This window comes from Lonchura striata, chromosome 10 (assembly GCF_050655825.1).
Source record: "Lonchura striata isolate lonStrDom1 chromosome 10, ASM5065582v1, whole genome shotgun sequence".
In the NCBI taxonomy this organism is placed as follows: domain Eukaryota; kingdom Metazoa; phylum Chordata; class Aves; order Passeriformes; family Estrildidae; genus Lonchura; species Lonchura striata.
In genome coordinates, this window is record NC_140712.1 from 23,753,934 (window position 1) to 23,773,795 (window position 19,862).

The following is a 19,862-nucleotide window of genomic DNA, read 5'->3' on the forward strand; positions in this document are numbered from 1 at the left end:
TCACCTCTGCATTCAGTGGTACAGCCTCAGTTTATTGTGAAATCTAAACTGGATGTTCCCTTACCGGGTTGAGATTTGAATGGAATTCAGCCATTTTGAGTAAAACTCTCCAAATTCTGATGGAATTCAGCTCTTCTATTTATGTATCTATTTTACAAGCAATTTACACCTTATTTGCATGGACAAGTTATGCAGCTGCACTCCAGGAGAGGAAAAATATGTGGACAAAAAACTGCCTCCGTGGCTTAAAGTTTCATGGGACTGAAAATCCGGATTTTTTTGTTTTCCCCCTCCTCTGTTATTCACAAATATGGATATCGCCCTGGCTGTGCTGGCTCCTCCCTCCAGCAGCTTGAGAAAGAAAAGTAATAAAAAAGAATCTGAGCTCCTTGTGAATGACAAAGTGAATGATTTTGGGGCCTAGAATGTAGACTTTTGAGTTGCACTGACAGTGTGATGGTTTTGTGCCTCCAGAGACCCCTCCTCCAGGCTATCTGAGTGAGGATGGAGAAACCAGTGACCACCAGATGAACCCCAGCATGGATGCAGGTGAGTCACCTTTGGGTTTTAATTTAGTGGCTGTATCCCAAAGGAAGTTGAATGGTCAGATTTTCTCTCATTGCCACAAAAAGAAGTAGCCAGGTTTGGAATGAGGGTACCTAATTTCTGTTCAAATAATCCACATATTATGTTCAAATAATCCATATTAATGTTCAGATGTCATGGACTTCCCTTGTTATAGAAAAACAAATAAAGAAACCAGCTCAGAACAGTGTGAAAGGAAAAATAAAAATGGGCTGCACCACTTGTCTGCATCCATGGGACATCCAAGTGCAGATATGGAAAATACAGGCCCAGAACTTGAGGCAGATGTACATGATTTAGGATAAAATTCTGACAGCTTTTGGGTCAGATCTGTGTAACCTGATCCAATACTCCATTGTCCCAAACCCAGCAGGATCTGGGATATAAAGTGTTACGGTTTTAATTTTATTTTGTCAGGCAGTGTACACCCAAGCTCTTTAATGCCCAGCTGACTGGGTCTGTCAGGATGACACCTGAAAGCAAAACAGCCAAGTGCTGCTCAGTTTGGAGAATTAATGGGTTAAACTCCAGTGAAGGGGCAGCAAGTTGGTATCTGGAAGCTCCTGTCAGGAGCAGTGACCATCAGAGAAGCTGCAGTGTCAGAAATGAGCCAGCAGTGAGCAGTGGGCTGTCCCTCCAACAAGCCTGGGCAGCACTGCAGATCCTGTGAATGTTTTTCCTGGTGCAGATTCCATAGCAATAATTACCCCACCTTGATTTTCAGGTTCTCCAAACCTATCACCAAACCCCATGTCTCCAGCACACAACAACCTGGGTAAGCACATGATCTTGGGAGCTGTAATTACAGTCAAGAGGGTGACATTTGAATGATGCTGTTGAGTTTGTGCACTTCTTGCAATATTCCAATGGTTTGAATCTGCCAGAGGGCAGCTTTCGATTGGATGTGAGCAGGGAATTGTTCCCTGGGAGGGTGGGGAGGGGCTGGGATGGAATTCCCAGAGGAGCTGTGGCTGCCCCTGGATCCCTGGATGTGTCCAAGGCCAGGCTGGAGTACCCTGGGACAGGAGAACGTGTTCCTGGACAAGGCAGGAGGTGGAACTGGGTGGGATTTAAGCTCCCTTTTAATCCAACCCCTCCTGGAATTCTGTGATTTTGTGAGGCTGAGCATGGTCTGAGCAGAGAGAAGTGGAGGAGGTTGGTTGGTGTGGGGTTGGAGACCAGGGAATGTGCAGGAATGCCAGGGGATGGAGAGGTCATGGGCAGCATTGCTGGAGCAGCAGAGGTGGTGGTGGTGCTGGGGGCGATGCACAAAGCACAGATGCAGGGCAGGACTGATCTGGCTCCCACCAGCTGCTTTTCCTCACCCAAACCCAAGTCCCTCTGCAGGCTGGAGTTGTTTTTCCCCTCAGCTCCATCCTGGGCACAGGGAGAACATTCCAGCCCCAAGGGCTCTGTCAGACCATGGCTGGCACTGACTCCTGCACACCTGTGACAGCAAACAGGGCAACCCTGAGGAGAAGGGAGAGCAGCTGAGCCTCTGAGGCACCACCAGAGCTTTTGTGGTTCTCTCTGCACCTCTGTTATCTCAACCTTTATTTTCATTCCGATCTCCATCACTCTGAGCTCCTGCCCTGTTTGGAATTGCTGTGCCATAAAAATCCCTCCCAGCTCTGCCTGGCTGCAGGATCAGCTCCCCAACTGTTCATTAAGGCAGCAGACAGAGCCCACTTGAGACTGCTCTGGAATAACCATGGCCATAAAGTTTACATATGCTTTTAATCCTGGCACGCAGGACTTTGACACTGCTCCAAAATTTGTCAGTCATTGGCTGACTTTTGGATATCTTGGGGCTGTTGAACAGAGGATTTCTTTTTTTCCCCCACTTCTTTTTTTAATATTGCCATGGTGACACAAAACTTTTATTTCTTTAACTGCTACAGCGCAAGAAGAGAATGCATGACTGAGACATTTTTATTTCATTTTTCCCTGTGTGCTGCCTAGGAGCTGATGAGATTTTCTTTCAATTTTTCCTGCAGTTTTTTCAACCTAAAAATAAAAAGCCAATTCCATGTAACAAACTCAACCTGGCAAGTGATATCTGCCTTTCCATAAGGCAGGAAGGAGTTCCTGGGAAACAGAACCCCCATATCCTTCCTGACAGGGACACTGGTTGGTAACACATCAGATGTCTCAGGTGCTGTCTGGGGACAAAAAAAAGGAGCAGGTGAAGCTGGTAAAGCACAAGGAATCTCTTTGTAGTCCGAGGAGCAGACAGCAGTGAAGCAGTTTAATTTACCAGCATTTAAAAAAGGCTTTGAATTCTTGCAAACCATACTTATTGCTCTCAGGCAGGAGCTTCCACAAATGAAGAACTTCTTGTTGCTTTTAATTTTATTGTAAATTTTTGCCTTTGAGGAAGCTACGAAATAATAAATGAAAGAGCAGCTGAGCCACACTTAAAAGTGTCCAAGGGCAAAATTGTCATCACATGAGTGTTGTAAATGGTTTATCTGCAGCAAGGAGCTGCTCTCGGGGAAATCAGACCTTCAGCCTGATGGTCACAGCCCAGGAAGGAGCTGCTGCAGCACTGCTGTAATTCCTGGGTGAGCAAACTCCACTGTCTAGGGCTGGACTTTGCTCTGCAGGAGTCTAATGAGGCTTTCTGTGTTTATCTGTGGAGAAAATGGAGCAGAAATCCAAAGCCCACAGCAGTGTGTGCAAGGAGGGAGTTTCTCAGCTCTGGAGCAGAGGTGGGGCTTTGCCATGAAGAAAACAATGTCCCAGGACTGCTTTGTTTATTTGAGCAGAACTACCTGGAGCTCTTGAGACAGTTCACTTTGTGTAAACTGAACTTTGGACTTAAATCCCATGGCCATATTCCAGGGAGCTCCAGAGGCAGTAAAGCAGCACAAGGCAAACCAAGTGTGACACCAGGGGCAGGGTTACCTCCAGGGGCAGGGCAGGTTTTCCATGTCAGGCTGAAACGTGGCATGGAAGGGGCTCAGGGAATTTCATCTTTGCATTCCCAGGCACACAAGCGTTGCAAGATAACATATTGGGATGTTTTGTTTAAATCCTCCTTTCAGTTTGTGTTGGAGTTGCAAGTGTTTGAGTTTTGGTTCCAAATTGCAGTTGTCAAGTTTTCAGTTGTCAAACAAAAGCTTTAAGTGGAAGTCACAGATATCCAAGGATCTCTTCCCTATTGATGAAACACGAACTGAGGGGAATACTAAAAACAAAATGAAAGGAGAGTTGCCAGCATTCTGTGGGCACTGGGAATGGGGCCAGGGAGTTGAGGCTGGCTGAGGAGCAGCCCTGTGGTCACACACACATTGTTATTCCGAGGGGCTGGCCCTGGAGCACAGGAAATCCATTGTCAGGGTTGAAGGATTGAAAGATTTGGTGCAGGAGCTGTCAGAGGAGCCAGCACATGGCCCTTGGTCACATCCACGTCCCTCTGTCCCCTGTCCCAGGGCACAGCCAGCCTTCCCTGGCTGCAGAGGGCAGGGAGCACCCAGCTCTCTGCACCTCCTCCTTTCCAGGGACGGGGTTGGGTCTGCACAGCTGCAAATCTCTCAGCGAGCTGTGAGCCACTTGTGATCAGACATTCCCTGAAACGAGGGTGACAGTTTCCCTGTGCCCAGAGGGGGAGCAGAGCAGGCAGCAGATTTTCCCCAGGACTTTGATCTGGCAGGGAGGCTGCAGGACTGGGACCATCCCAGGACCCAGAGGACACTTCTGACAGCAAAGCTGTTTGTGAGTCAAGGCTGAAATTGTGCAGAGATGATTCAGGCAGGATTTGCCTGGGTTTCATGTATCCTGTTTTATTGATTGTGTACCCCCACAGGGTTCTTTGGCTTTAGCAGAGCTGTATTCTCTTCCTTTTCCCCAAACACTGAAGTCATAAATTGAAAATGAATATTTAGGACAGCTCTAACACAAGAGAGAACTTGCCCATCCCACAGCAGCTTAAGATGAAGTTTAAAACTACAAATCACAGGAGAAAGCAGCATCATTAAAAACTTGGTTGCAGTTTTTAGAGACAAGCTTTTCCTCAAACCAGGATTTGTTGGTTTATGTCTTTCCTCAAGCTGCAGATAAGCCAGGAATAAAATTTCTGTACATCCTTCAGTGAGGAATCCACAGTTCCCTTGAGCCCCCCAGCGAGGTGGAGGTGGTTTCTGAAGGAAAGGACCACAAAACCATGGAGAGGTTTCAGTGTTTTTATAATTGAATAACACCAACCTGAGGATATTATTTAAGGATCAACATGAGCTGATTTTTTCTGGAGCTGAGCAGCCTTTTGATTAGAAAAGCACTTGCTGTGGAGTAAGAGCCCAGTCATGTGGAACTGATCTGTTTTCTTTGGTGGGTGGACTCACCTTGGGAGGCTCTGGGCAGAGCTGGTGTTTGCTGGGCCTCTCTCCAAACTGTGCTGGGGCTACAGAACCCACAGCAGTCCTGAGGTGGCCACAGCTGCTGCTGGAAAAACTTCCTTGGTGTAGCAATTTCCAGTGGGAGCACCAAATGGGCCATGCAGGAGAAAAAGGCAGGGACAGTCAACTTGTGTCACTCCTGGATGTGTGAAATGATCTGTTTCTATCAAGAGAGGGGCTTGCTTTGAGCTATAAAACTCAAGTGTGAGGAAGTGGCAGGTAAAAGAATCTGGGAATGGGTATAAGATCCAAATTTCATGGATTTTGAAGCTTGCTAAGGATTACAGAGTTCCCCAGATGTACTTGTATTCAATTCCTTATTTGCTGTCAGCAAAGCTTGTAACAAAGCAGCAACCAAAGTGATTTTCCTGATTTTTGGCTACTTTGAGAACTCTTCCAAGCAGTGGAGAGGAAACCAGTGTGCCTTTTGGCTGCTCAGCCTGTGCCTGAAGGTTATAGAGTAACAGGTACAGGTGAGAAAAGACTCCCAAACCTCTGCAGAGACCCTGGTCAGTGCAAGAGGAGGTTGGGTGGTGAAAACCTGTCTTGGGTTTTTTTGGAGTTGATCTCTTAAGCCCCACATTCTCCTAAGCCCTGCAGGAGCAGCAGATGGGAAAGCCTATGGAAAAAGCTGGGTTTTGCTGCTTGATGTTAACTCCTTGGCCAGATGGGAGCTCTTCTGTTCTGTCTTTAAGCACCATTTGAATGGGGATGAAGTGATAAACTGGGGGAGGGCTGGAGGGAATGCTTCTCCTGCACTGGATGTGGGGAACAGCACTCAGGATTTGGCTGGCTCTGCTTTGCAGTCCCCTGCTCAGCTTGGCTCTCAGCAGGGCTGGGCACCTCCTTGGGCTGCATTTCCAGGAAATTTTCCTTGAGCCTTGCTCTGCTGGAGTCTCCTGGGCTCCAGTGGGAGCAGTGCAATCACTCAGTGCTGTCTGAGTGCCCACCCTGCCTTCCTGAGGCTGCTTCTGCTCCTCAGCTTCAGCCCCTTGGCTTCGGTCCATGAGGCAAACCAGGACCCCAGGGGAAGAGCTGAGCCTTCACCTGCTGGGAAAATGGATTTTCCTGTGATGGTTTGAGATCCAGTGCACTGGGAGAAGGTTTTTAAATCACTTTGATGCCAGTGTTAAAGGCAGTTTGAGGTATATTTCAGACTCTACTGGTTTCACCAGTGCCAGAGAGGTCACAGCAGGGTCAGTGAGAAGGAAAGTTAGATTTACTGGTTGGAATTGCACAGATTTATGGTGCAGCACACCTGTGCTATGGACAGCAGGTTTGTGCTTTATGCTTTCCAAGATTTTCTGCTCCTTCTTTTTCTTTGTCTCCTTAAGGAACTGGCTGCCTAAAAGTGATCCCACATTTCATAGTAAAGCTGAGTTTATTTATTTAATTTCCCCCAAGTGTGAGGCTGCTCAGTGACACCCCACTTGCTGAGTGAGTAATACCTTTGACTGTTTGTGATTGTTCCACATGCCAGAAGCTCCGGGGGTGATGTCACCTCCTTGCTGTGGTCCATTAAAATGAAACCTTGGTTGAAGTGAGCCTGAGGAATGAAGCAGAACAATATTCAAACCAGTTGGGTTTTTTTTATTTCTCATCCCCCTTTCCCTCACTGTGGCTGATTTGGCTTTTGTGTGGTGCAGACCTGCAGCCCGTGACCTACTGCGAGCCAGCCTTCTGGTGCTCCATATCCTACTACGAGCTCAACCAGAGGGTGGGGGAGACCTTCCACGCCTCGCAGCCCTCCATGACCGTGGATGGCTTCACCGACCCCTCCAACTCGGAGCGCTTCTGCCTGGGGCTGCTCTCCAACGTCAACAGGAACGCGGCCGTGGAGCTCACCCGGCGGCACATCGGTAACGCCTCTGCCTCCGGGCCCTGGGCAGGGGGACACCCCACAAAAACCCCTCCTCAAAATCCCTTCCACAAAATTCCCTCCTCAAAATTCCCTCCACAAAATTCCCTCCTCAAAATCCCTTCCACAAAATTCCCTCCTCAAAAACCCCTCCTCAAAAACCCCTTCTCAAAAATGCCTCCTCAAAAACGCCACCGCAAAAATGCCACCACAAAAACGCCTCCTCAAAAACCCCTCAACAAAAACACCTCCTCAAAAACGCCTCCACAAAATCCCCTCCTCAAAACCCCTCCTCAAAATCCCCTCCTCAAAAACGCCTCCAAAAAACCCCTCCTCAAAATCCCCTCCTCAAAATCCCTTCCTCAAAAACCCCTCCACAGAAACCTCTCCTCAAAAACATTGCCTCAAAAACCCCTCCTCAAAAACCTCTCCATAAAACCCATCCAAAAACCCCTCAAAACCCCTCCTCAGAAACCTCTCAGTTAGCAGGTTTAGAGCCCTGGGTGGGAATATCTGTGGATTGCAACAGGTTCACCTCCCATACAACAATGCCAGTTGTGTTTTTTCACATAATTGTAATATAAAAATGCACCAAGGATTGCTAAAATGTCATAGAATTTAAGCTATTTCACACACTCTGTGTATCTGGAGGAATGTCAGGGATAATTTTGTTCCTTTCCCCTCCTGCAGTGTTTATTTTCTGACTGACCTTTCATAAATGGAAACTGAGCTCCTTGATTGTCATCTCAATTTCCACTTTTCCTGCAAGGTCCCAGCCAATTTGTTTTCAGTGAAACTTGTGTTAAGTGGAGCATCCCAAATTTCTGCAGTTTTGCTAAAAGTCAATTGCTTGTTCTTTACTGTTTTCTGCTGACTCCTTTCAAAAATTATCCTGATTTTTGTCCTAATTCTGCTCCCCTTTCCTGAGCAGAGAATCCTCCCTCTTGTACAGGAGGATCTTTCCTTACTTGTTTTGAAGATTTATTATACTCCAATCCCCAGAACCCACCAAAATTCAGAAATCAAATTTTAAATGCAGCAGACTCCTTCTGTTCTGTGGAAGAATAAAAGCAACACATTCAATCAGGAATGTGAGACCACATCAAATGTTTATTTGACCAACAAAATATATTCTTCAACTTTATTCCTTTATTAACTGGGATTTTAATGATTTCTGTAAACACCTATGGGTAATGTCATTCTAAATCATTGAGTAAATCCCCAAATAGTTGTGTCCAGGTGGGATGACTTGCAGAAGAAATGATGATTTTCATGTGTTAACTGATAGAAATTATGGCTCTCATGTGTTAACTGATAGAACATTCATATGGAAAATATCAGTGTGCGTGTTTGGAGTGACCTGGCTGGGGCTGGAGACACAATTCCAACTGGAATTACTCCTGCATCCCTCAGCTCCCCTGGCCCATGGAGCAGTTTATTGGAATGTCCAGTGGGACAGAGGTTCCATCGCTGGTAGCTGAGCTGCTGGTTTAGAGCTGGCTGAGGGAGCCATCCCAGCCCCGGAGTCAATTTTTCCGGGTATTTTTCACCCATGAGGGAGCCATCCCAGTCCCTGGGGTCAGTTTTTCCCCCTTAGGGAGCCATCCCAACTCCTTGGGCAGTTTTCCAGCTGTTCCCATCACTGATATCCCCTGAGGGAGCCGTCCCAGCCCCGGGGTCAGTTTTTCCCATGTTTTCCCCCCTCAGGGAACCGTCCCAACCCCAGGGTCAGTTTTTCCCGTTGTTTCCCCCCTCAGGAAGCCGTCCCAGCCCCAGGGGTCAGTTTTTCCCTGGTGTTTTCCCCTCTCAGGGAGCCATCCCAGCCCTGGGGTCAGTTTTTCCCCTATCAGGGAGCTGTCCCAGACCCTGGAGCAATTTTACCCCCCTCAGGGATCTATCCCAGGGAGCCGTCCCAGCCCCAGGGTCGGTTTTTCCCCCATGAGGGAGCTGTCCCAACCCCTGGGGCATTTTTCCCCCTGAGGGAGCCGTTGAACCCTTAGGTTGGTTTTTCCCCCCTCAGGGAACCGTCCCTGCCCCGGGGTCAGTTTTCCCTGGTGTTTTCCCCCCTCAGGGAGCCATCCCAGCCCTGGGGTCAGTTTTCCCTGGTGTTTTCCTCCCTCAGGGAACCGTCCCTGCCCCGGGGTCAGTTTTTCTCCCATGAGGGAGCCATCCCAACCCCTGGGTCGGTTTTCCCCCCTCAGAGAGCTATCCCAGCCCCAGGGTTGGTTTTCCCCCCTCAGGGAACCGTCCCAACCCCAGGGTCAGTTTTCCCTGGTGTTTCCCTGCTGAGGGAGCCATCCCAGCCCTGGGGTCAGTTTCTCCCGGTGTTTCCCCCCTCAGGGAGCCATCCCAGCCCTGGGGTCAGTTTTTCCCGGTGTTTTCCCCCCTCAGGGAGCCGTCCCAACCCCAGGGTCAGTTTTTCCCTGGTGTTTTCCCCCCTCAGGGAGCCATCCCAACCCCTGGGTCGGTTTTCCTCCCTCAGGGAACCGTCCCAACCCCAGGGTCAGTTTTCCCTGGTGTTTTCCCCCCTCAGGGAGCCATCCCAGCCCTGGGGTCAGTTTTCCCTGGTGTTTTCCCCCCTCAGGGAGCCATCCCAACCCCAGGGTCAGTTTTTCCCAGTGTTTCCCTGCTGAGGGAGCCATCCCAGCCCCGGGGTCGGTTTTCCCCGGTGTTTTTTCCCCCGCTGACCCCTGTCTGTGTCTCAGGCCGCGGCGTGAGGCTGTACTACATCGGCGGGGAGGTGTTTGCCGAGTGCCTCAGCGACAGCGCCATTTTCGTGCAGTCCCCCAACTGCAACCAGCGCTACGGCTGGCACCCGGCCACGGTCTGCAAGATCCCCCCAGGTAAGGCTGGGCACGGCCGGGCGCCGCTCTGCCCCTTGGCGCTCAGGGCTGGCTGAGGGCATCGCCACGCTGCTGTAAATCATACCTTGGTTGGGTTGGCTTGGGCTGGAACATCCCCTTCCGCACCGGCCGCTGCCCCATGCAGCGCCAAGCCCCGTCCAGCCTGGCCTGGAGCACTTCCAGGGAAGGGAGTCCACAAATTCTTTGGAAAATCTCCTTTACTCTTTTAGAAGCTCGACAATTCCAGCAGGGCATTTTTATAGCCTAAGGGATGGAGCTACTGCTGAAGGAAGATGCTGTGGAGGTTTAATAGTTGCACTACGTTCAACAGAACAGAATCTAAGCACAACTTAGAGCACAGTCTGACACTTGCTCCTTCAGTGTTTTATCAGTTTGTTGTTGTACTGTAATTATCTCACAGACACGTTGATAATTTTGTTCCTGCCTCTAAGTGATGGTAAAAAATTTCTCTTAATTTATATTCACCCATAATAGATTTAAATTATTCCCTTTTTCTGGTCTCTAGTAAAATCCCTTCCTCTGTGTGAATTAGTTTGTTCTAAAGAAATCACATTTGCAGACACTTCATTGTTCTGGTTACACTCTGAAGTTTTTGCTGAAAGACTACAAGATCATTTATTTCATATATTTGGGAAGAAAATACTTTTTTGTTACATAAATGCAAAAAGCTGGTAAGAGAGGAGATGCTGTTTGAAATGGAATTTGGTTATTTAGCTAAGCTTACACAAGCTGACTTTTTTACAGTAAAAAGCCTGTATGTATTTAAAAACTGAACTTCTTTGTTTAGAAATATTTGAATTCTTTTCTTTTGAGAGGAGATCCATATGCTCCAAGCTCTGGCCCATCCTCTTGGGTTTCCTTTCTCAGATGCAGCTGCCAGTGCTGCAAATTATGACTTAATTCTCCACCACATCACAGGAGTCCACCCTGGCTGGAGTCAACATCTGCAGACATGAAAAGCCCACATTTCCGCTCAGACCCAGCTCAGGCTCAGTTTTTGGATCCAGCTCTCCCCACTTTTGCCACAGTCTTTGGCCGCATGTTCTTTAAATCTTTGCTGGGTTTGATGCAGTTTCTGCACAGCCTTGTTGACAGGACCGAGTCATTGCCCCTCTCCCCCATGGGGAGACCTGTTCCCAAGTGCTCCCAGGGCTGGGATCCAGCGCTGGGATCCTCCTGGAGTTTATTCCTGCTCCCCTGAGCTCAGCCTGGCCCTGACACTTCCACCCTTCAACCTTCCCCTCAGGCTCCCTGAGCCTGCGGCCCCTGGGCTCTTCCCTGCTTCCAGAAGTGGGCAGTGCTTCCTGCAGCTGCCGTGCTCACCTTTGCTCCACACCAGAGGAGTCCAGCCCAGGAGAGGAGGCTCACAAGTGATATTTTACAAAACACGATGCATCCCACTCCAAATGTTCTTTTTCAACCTTGGCCCATGTGTAATCCCAAATGAGCCTTAGCTGAGTGCCTGGTTTCAGAGTTTAACTTGTTTATGGTTATCTGGGAGAAAGCAAACGTAGCAACACTTTTAAAAAGAGTGGAGCATTTATTTATTTATCTGAACTATGAAGGATGTTATTATACTTCACCTTTTCCCCCTAAGAACAGTTGAGTAAGTTGTTCTTAGTTGTTTAGCTGGGGCTAAACATCAGGGGAGAAACTTCAGTTTTAAAAGGAAGATGTTTGCACATGACAGTGAAAGTGGAGAGAGGAATTTAGCAGGAGCAGCCCTGCCACCAGCCCTGGCAGCCTCTTTAACCCTCAGATCTGCTTCCTGGTGCGTCAGAGTGGTTTCACTTCAGAGCTTCTGTGGCAGACTCGGGGTCAGACCAGCACAGGGAGCTCCTGTTTCCAGCCTGTGCACTCCTCCCCTCCAGGCCCTGCAGGGATCTCTGTGTTGAGTGCTCAGTCACAGGCTGGCTTTAAATTACAATAGGAGGGAAGTAGTGTCCAGCAGAGAGAAGGAGGTTCCACAGGAGGTTCCCAAGCCTGGTCTCTTCAGTCACAATCTGCGGGGGTCTCCAGCATTCAGAATTCTTCCCTGTTCCTTCTTCCTGTGAAAATGTGGCTCTGAGGACATGGGAAAGCAGCCTGGAGTTCCTCTGAAAAAGCCAAACTTCTCAATCCCACCAAGCCAACGCCTTGTCCTTGCTGTGTCCTTTCCCCCAGGCTGTAACCTGAAGATTTTTAACAACCAGGAGTTCGCTGCGCTGCTGGCGCAGTCGGTGAACCAGGGCTTCGAGGCCGTGTACCAGCTGACCCGCATGTGCACCATCCGCATGAGCTTCGTCAAGGGCTGGGGCGCCGAGTACAGGTGGGACTGCCTGGGCTGCTCCAGCCTCAGCTCCCGGTGGGGAGGGCCCTGCCGAGCTGCCCCTGCTCCTTGGAAAGGGAGAGGGAGCCAGCCTGTGGAGGGACATGGATGGGTTGTGCTCTTGGGAATGGCTCGGGGATCACCCCAGGCTCTGCTCCTCCTCAGCTCCCAGCGGTGAGAGCCCTGCCGAGCTGCCCCTGCTCCTTGGAAAGGGGGAGGGAGTCAGCCTGTGGAGGAACACAGATGGGTTGTGCTCTTGGGAATGGCTTGGGGATCACTCCAGGCTCTGCTCCTCCTCAGCTCCTGGTGGGGAGAGCCCTGCTGAGGTGTCCCTCCCCTTTGGAAAGGGGGAGGGAGCCAGCCTGTGGAGGGACATGGATGGGTTGTGCTCTTGGGAATGGCTTGGGGATCACTCCAGGCTCTGCTCCTCCTCAGCTCCTGGTGGGGAGAGCCCTGCCGAGCTGCCCCTGCTCCTTGGAAAGGGGGAGGGAGTCAGCCTGTGGAGGGACACGGATGGGTTGTGCTCTTGGGAATAGCTTGGGGATCACCCCAGGCTCTGCTCCTCCTCAGCTGGGAGAGCCCTGCTGAGGTGTCACTGCTCTTTGGAGCAGGGCAGTCAGCCTGTGGAGGAACACGGATGGGTTGTGCTCTTGGGAATGGCTCGGGGATCACCCCAGGCTCTGCTCCTCCTCAGCTCCCAGCTGGGAGAGCCCTGCAGAGCTTCACTGCTGTTGGAAAAAGGGGAATCAGCCCAGTGGCTGTTCAGGAACACAGATGGGTTGTGGCTCTTGGGAATGGGTTGGTCTGGTCTCCTTGTGGGGTACACCTGGAAGGCCACGTGTGGTAGGAAGAAAAAGCTTTATCTGGAGAACGCAGATAAATCCACATGGTCCATGTAGGAAATACAACATTTTTTCCTTAAAATTAGGTATGTTTTGGATGGGTTGAGTGTCTTAAGACTGCACTTCTATCAAGACAGGATTATAGAATGTTGGAATGGTTTGTGTTGGAAAGGATCTTAAAGCCCATCCAGTGCCACACCTGCCATGCACAGGGACACCTTCCACTGTCCCAGGTTGCTCCAGTGTTGCCATGGACACTTCCAGGGGTCCAGGGGCAGCCACAGCTCTCTGGGCACCTGTGCCAGCCTCCCCCGTCACAGGAATTCCTTCTGTACCCCATCTAGCCCTGCCCTCTGCCAGTGGGATCCATTCCCTGTGTCCTGTCCCTCCATACCCTTGTGGAAGTACAGTGTGAGTGCTTCCCATGGGCTGGATTTAATGCTTCTTTTATCAGGGACTAATGGGATTAAAATAAAAGCAGATTGGCTTGAAAAATTTCTATTTGAAAAAACCATGAGAGTTCCTGCAAAATTGTAGTTCTATATTGCAGTTAAAATTATAGTTAAATCTCCTGATCCTTTCCTTAGGGCTTGCCATGGATCAAGTGGGAGAGTGTGGGAGCAGCAGGATCACTGTTTTTCCCAGTGAATAGTGAGGCTAAAAGGGAGATGCAGGAGGTCTGGTGTGTGGGGTGGATGATGTGGTCACTGTGACCCCACAAGGACACTGGAGGTGCTGTGGGAACAGAGTATTCCATAGTTTTGCTCTGTCACCCCACTGGTGAGCAAACATCCGAGGGAGGGCAGTCAGGGATGGATGGTACAGGCAGGAAAAATGAAGTTCAGTGGAAAACGGCTGCTGTTTTCTGAGAGGGAAAGCTGGTGAGGATTTAAGCCCAGAGTGCTGTGGAAATATTTGACTGTGCACCCTTTAAAGCCGTGGCCTTGCTCGGAGCTCCGTGGGGTTGCTGCCATTCCAGGGCAGCTCTGCTGCAGGAGGGGAGAGGCCTCAGGACCAGCTGAGCCCGAGCCCTGCACGTTGCTCTGCCGCTTTCTTCATTTCTCCAGATGTTTGGAGTCCATTTTGTTTTGCAATGGTCCTGGGCTGGGGCCAGAGCAGCTCAGGGCTGGCTCCCAGCCAGGCCTAATGAGCTCCAGACGAGCGTGACGTACGGAAAGTCAGGGATCCCCGAGGGGCACCCAGAGCCTGCGCTCACTCCGGGGCTGCTTCCCACCCTGCCTCTCCTCGCCACAGACTTCTCCATCTGGTGCAGGGATGGAGATGTTCCTGTGGGAGCATCCAGAGGCCATTCCCTGATTCCTGGTTCACCCTTGGGCAGTCTGCATGGGGGGTGTTCAGTGCTCCTCTGTGCCAGGGATTTGGTGCAGGGAGGGGGGAGAAGCCAGTTCCATGAGCAGCCTGTGGTGGACAGGGACAGGGATGGTGGTGGGAGCTCAGGGCAGCCTCCCAAGCACAGAGTTCCCGTTTCACCCTTGCTTGTCCCTGGTCCCACAGACTTCAGGTTCTCCCTCCCATCACCAGATTCCAAGGACAGCTTCTGTGGGAAGTGGGGGTGTAAAGCAAGGCTGTTCCCAGGCTGTTTCTCCTGCTTTGTAATCTCCCTCCTCCACAGCAGCTGTCCCGGCCATGCCTCAGCAGAGGAGGGAGAGCCCCTGGCTCCATGTCTTGGTCTCCCTTTCCTCCTTTTCCTCCCCATCTCTGCTTTGCCTTCTGGAGAATCCCATGGGATCTGGGCTCAGGGAGAGCGACAGAGGATTTGTGCAGGGGAAGGTCAGAGCAGGTGAGCTCTGGCCCAGCAGGGCCCATGGATTCAGGAAGGATCTGCAGGGCTTGGGGTGAGCTCTTCCCAGCACTTCCACATTCTCCTAGAACCCAAGGGTACAGTAAAAAGTGAATATCCTTGTCTTGTGCACAGCCAAACTGAACATATTTGGTGAACATGGACCTCACTGTCTAACTAGGAAAGGTCTGCAAAGGAAAAATGGGTTTGCTTAGATCAACACCTTCCTTTCCCTTCTGGGAATCAGCTGCCTGTTCCCAGGAATCAGAGCAGTAAATAGCAAGTTGCTCCTGAGGGATCATAACAAATATGAAGGGACAAGGTGGGTTTTTAAAAGAAATCAGCAGCGCAGGCCAGAGGCTGTTCCAGAGGAGAGCCATTCCTTTGGCCAGGGTGGTTGTGGAAGCAGCTCAGGAGCTGGGAGACCTTTCCTGTTTGTGACGTTGGTGTTGTGTTCTCTTCCCCTGGCAGGAGGCAGACTGTGACCAGCACTCCCTGCTGGATCGAGCTGCACCTCAACGGGCCCTTGCAGTGGCTGGACAAGGTCCTCACACAGATGGGCTCCCCCAGCATCCGCTGCTCCAGCGTCTCCTAAGGAAGCTCCTCCTGGGGGCCCGTGGGGGCACAGAGACTCTGGAACACCCTTAGCAAAGGCATAGTAAACAACTCCCCAGTTATTCAAGCGATGAGAAAAAAATCTGCTTCAAAACCAAAAAAGAAGTGGGTTTTCTTTGTTTTGTTGTTGTTTTTAAATACCCATTTAAGCCACTTCCACTGAAACTGTCGGCACTTTGGTCGGGATGCTCCGGGGCCGCTGCAGTTGGAATTTGGAGCTGGAGCTGGTGAGGATGAAGAGCTGGGTGTTGTTTCAGTGGAGAGCAGGCAGTGCTCACCTGCTCCAGGCTGTGTGTGGCACAGGAGCCATCCCAGCTCCCAGGAAACTTTCCCTTCCCTCACACAACTCCAGGCTCCTGCAGCATCCCAGGAACACCAGAGCCTGTGGGCTCCAGGATGGGAACGCCAGACCCCGTGGGACTCTGGGGTGGCTCCTGCTGATGCATTCCTTCACCACCCACCTGACCACACCGGTACTGCAGCAGCAGGGGGGAAGGAGGCATTTCAAACACCCAAAAGAATGAACTCCCCCAGGAATGCTCCGAAGAGGAAGGAATCCCACACTGGACTGGCAGCAATGAGGCAGAGCCTTGCCTGGTGCCGCAGGGGTGGTGCCCTCATGGATCAGCCTGGGCTCACATGGAGCAAAAGCCCAGTTTGAGGCTCCTTCTGGTGTTGCTGCAGCGATTTTTGACTGGAGCTGCTCCCAGAGGGGGAATTGTCCCTGCCTGGAGCAGCTCAAGCTCAGTTCTCTGCAGCCTGACTGCAGCAGGGCTGGGCTGTGTCCTCCCAGTCTCTGCCTCTCCAAAGCCCGAGGGGCTCCGTGCCCAGGTGGAGCAGGGATGGAATGTCAGGCCTGGCTGTGGAGCAGCCCTGCAGGGGGATCCCGTGCTGTCACATGCAGCAGCCAGGACATCTCAGACACAGCCAGCCCTCTGTGTGAAACTGTTCCAGCTGATGAAAATGCTCTAAGATGTGTTTTTGCCTGGAGAAATCGGGAGAGTGTGTATTTACTTGTATTATAAAATGTTCATTTTAAACATACATGCTCCAGACTGTTTAATATTTTTTATCCCTGCAGCAACTGTCATGGCAAACAACTTCCACAACTGGAAAAAAACCCTTAGCACTTCTTTTTATGGTTCACATTTGCCAAATAAGTCTCATAACTTTGTCAGTGCTGTCCAATTATCTGTTTCTTTATATCTGCAGTGAATATCTTATGCATTTGTGCCAAAATATTAGAGGGGGAGGGGAGAAAGTGATAATCAGTTTCCTATGGAAATCTTTTTTTTTTCTTGTTTTTTTATCTACGAAAGACAAGCTGGATGTGGCTGTGGCAAGGACGGACTGGGATGGACTTGAGGACGGTTTTGATAAAGCTTTAGTCCTGCAAACTTCTGTGGGAATGCCCTGATCCACTGGGGGAACTGATTGGATCAAACAGCCACCAGGAATTCCATGCTGCTCCTTCTCCAAGACCTCTGCCAGCCTCTCCTGCTCTGCCAGACCCCAGCACCCCTGGAGCTGAGGGGACCCAGCGCCCCGGAACAGACCCCAGAGCCGCTGCTGCTCTTGGCTGCAGATGAAGGGATGGTCTGGGGAGTTGCAGAAACCAGGAATTGCTCGTGTAAACGTCTGAAATGCAAGGAGGACTCTCGGTGGTGGACGTGCTCCTGGCGACACAGGACTCTGGGATATCCTCTGGACTGGAGCTGCTCTGTGCAGCACAGCACAGCAGCACTGGAGGCTTTTAGGGTGTTTGATCCGTTAAGTTTTGCCATGTGTCTGATCCGAGTGACACCTCTGCCTGCACAGACTGGGGCAAAAGAGATCTGTATAAAAGAGGATTTTTGGGGCCATTTACAAAGCAGGTCTGTTGTCACCGTGAATTGGTTCAGCATTGGTTCAGATACACAGATGCAAAGAAAATATTACCCTGAATTTTGTAGAAATATTTGACTTTTGGCTGTTTAAAGGAGAAATGTGCTCTGTAAAATGGCCCCGGGTTTCCTCCATGAGTGTCTTATTTGCTTACTTTGGTGACAAATGTTGTTGTTGTTGTCCTCATAATCACAGAGGAAATTGGAACTCTGGTGCCTCCTGCATTAACCACAAAAATGACAAATCTGAAATCCCAGAGGCAGGAATTACAGGTGATGGTGTGAGCAGGAGCCCAGCCTGATCCAGAGGCCACGAGTGGGAATAAATCCCAACTTTAATAGGAAATTTGCACATGGAGTCACCTCCTCGGCCAACCTGGATTTCCGCTGGGAACCCGAGCTACAGCCCCTTGCTAAAGGATAATTAATTGCTGACCATTATTAATTGAGGCCTTTTGAAACCCAGCATTCAGATGATGCATAAAAACTTTGGTTAATCTCCCCTCATCATCCCTTAAATGACTTCCAGTGGAAATGTGAGCTGGCCCAGCAGTGCCGTGAGATAAAGGGGAGATTATCTCCACTCCAGCATTAATTTCCTCTCTCCCCTTTGTTTGCTGCTCCCTGATTCTGGAAGCTCTGGGGGTTCTGGAGTCACCTCGGGGAGCCCAGCAGAGCCTGGGGCCCTGGGCAGGGCATGGGGCTGAGCCCAAGGGTGTCCTGCCCACGCTGCCCTGCTGGGCACAGTTGCAGTGGAGGTGAATTCCCATTCCTGTGGCCACCAAGGCCCGGGAGCAGGGATTGGGCTGGGGTTGCTGGAGGCAGCAGGGCCCTGGGGGAGGCTTTGTTTGATTTCTCCTAGAACTTGATGAAAGCAGCTTTGGTGTGGAGCTCACAGGGCTGGGAGCAGCCTGCCCTGGCTCAGAGTGCAGCTCCAGGCTGGAATATCCTCTCGTTTTGTGGCAGGCTGGGCTCGTTTCTCCAGGATTTCACCCGGTTTTGTTCCTCCAGGGTCAGCAGCAGAGCTTTGACTCTTCCCTCGGTGTGGCTGCACAGCAGGGCCTGCTGCTGGCAGAGGACACCCAGGGCCCCGTGCTTTCCCAGGCTGTGGTGATCTGTGTGGTGTTCATGTATTGAATTGCAGGTTGTATTTTGTGTTAAGCTTGTCTTAGGAGTAATCCAGTGCTGTCCATTTGACTTAATCTCCAGCAATCAGTGTGCATATGCACAAAGATGGAGAAATCCCATCGGAAGGCGTTTCCCTGGAGCTCTGGCTGCCCCTGTGTGCCAGGAAAAGGCTGAGGGAGCCCCGAGTTACTCACAGTTTCCTCCCCCTTGGATCAGCGTGGTTGAACCTTGCAGGATCCTCTGCAGGGTGAAGGATGTTCAGGCCCCATCTCAAGCCGCCAGCCTGTGCCTTGAGCTGCTTCCCGACTGGAAAAGCAGGAAGAACCCAGCCCAGGGAAGGACTTCAGCCACGCCCATGGCACCCAGAGCTCTCCTGGCTCTCTGAGGGGCAGGAGGATGGGACCTCGTGGCTGTGCTAAACTGGGATGAGAACCAGGCCCTCTCTAGTGGTGGCCTGAGCAGTGTGCCTGAGAAGTTAATGTTTTTTACTATGTACCTGCTTTTGTATTTATGTGTCTTTCTCAACTATTCAGATGAATCCAGTATTTAATTTTTAGCAGAAGGGGTAGTTAAGGACTCAAGAGTATTAAATCTTCCATCTGCTCCTTGCTGATGATAGCTGGAAACGAGGAGTTTGTGATGTGAGAACAGAGCTGAGCACAAAGCCCCCCGAGCCCTCGGGAGCTGCGGTGCTGCTGCTGCTGCACCGAGCCGGGCCCTTGGTGCTCCTTGGGGCTTGATGGGGCTTTAAAAACCAAACCCTGTTTCTCCAGAGCTGCTTGGGTCATCCTCTGCCCCTGCTAGAACTGGCTGGGTCATCCTCTGCCCCTGCTAGAACTGGCTGGGTCATCCCCTGCCCCTCCAGCCCGGGCAGGTTCCCCCCTGCCCCTCCAGGCCGGGCAGGTTCCTCCCCTGCCCCTCCAGACCCGGCAGGTTCCCCCCTGCCCCTCCAGCCCAGCTGGGCTCCGTGCTGGCCGTGCCGGGCCCGCAGCTCTGTCCCCGTTGATCCCCGGGAGCTGTGCCAGTCCCTCCTGTGCCACCTCCTGCCTTCCCCTGCAGTGTTACTGCCTTTGGTACTCGAGGCCTGTCCCTGTACGCCCTCCCTTTCCGTGTGGAACTGTAAAGTCTGGTTTTGACATTTTAATAAACTTTGATTTGAAAACTGAGGCTCCTGAGCAAATCAGGCTGTCGGAGGAGTGTGTGTAAGGACACGGATGGACACCGGGGAGTTGCCGTGGCAGTAACTGGGACACGGCAGCACCCTTAGGTTTGTGCAGTGAAGCTCCTGCCCAGTACAGCACACAAGAGCTCAGTGACAGGTAAGACCCTGACCCTGTTCTTTTAACAGCTGGGGCAGTTTTGTTCAAGGATTTAAAGCCAAATATATAAAAAATAATTTTAAAATTGCATTTAGTTCTTTTAACTAATGGGACTTAGGGGTGAGTAGAGTGGAATTGTGTGCTCCAAGGATTTACTGTCCAATTGCTGGAAGAGTCAGACACAGCTGAGCATTCACAGGTTCAAAGTGCCACTGGAATTCCACTGTAGGGAACTGGGGAGCAGTTACCAGCTCGGGAGAGC

The 19,862-nt window shown here is 50.9% G+C and overlaps 1 protein-coding gene across 5 annotated transcripts in view; it reads left to right on the forward strand.

Moving 5' to 3' along the window:
* SMAD3 (SMAD family member 3) overlaps positions 1-19,461 on the forward strand; it is a 75,572-nt gene extending 56,111 nt beyond the window's left edge. For 2 of the 5 annotated variants that reach the window (XM_085589031.1, XM_021552621.4), the window contains exons 4-9: positions 475-549; positions 1,310-1,360; positions 6,629-6,841; positions 9,546-9,683; positions 11,868-12,012; positions 15,127-19,461. In XM_085589031.1, the coding sequence (XP_085445157.1) occupies positions 475-549; positions 1,310-1,360; positions 6,629-6,841; positions 9,546-9,683; positions 11,868-12,012; positions 15,127-15,250 (746 nt within the window). In that variant the 3' untranslated portion in view covers positions 15,251-19,461. Of the gene's footprint in view, positions 1-474; positions 550-1,309; positions 1,361-6,628; positions 9,058-9,545; positions 9,684-11,867; positions 12,013-15,126 lie in introns of those variants that run through there. The other 3 variants (XM_085589032.1, XM_085589030.1, XM_085589029.1) reach the window with 3 other exon arrangements.
* The last annotated feature ends 401 nt before the right edge of the window (positions 19,462-19,862 follow it).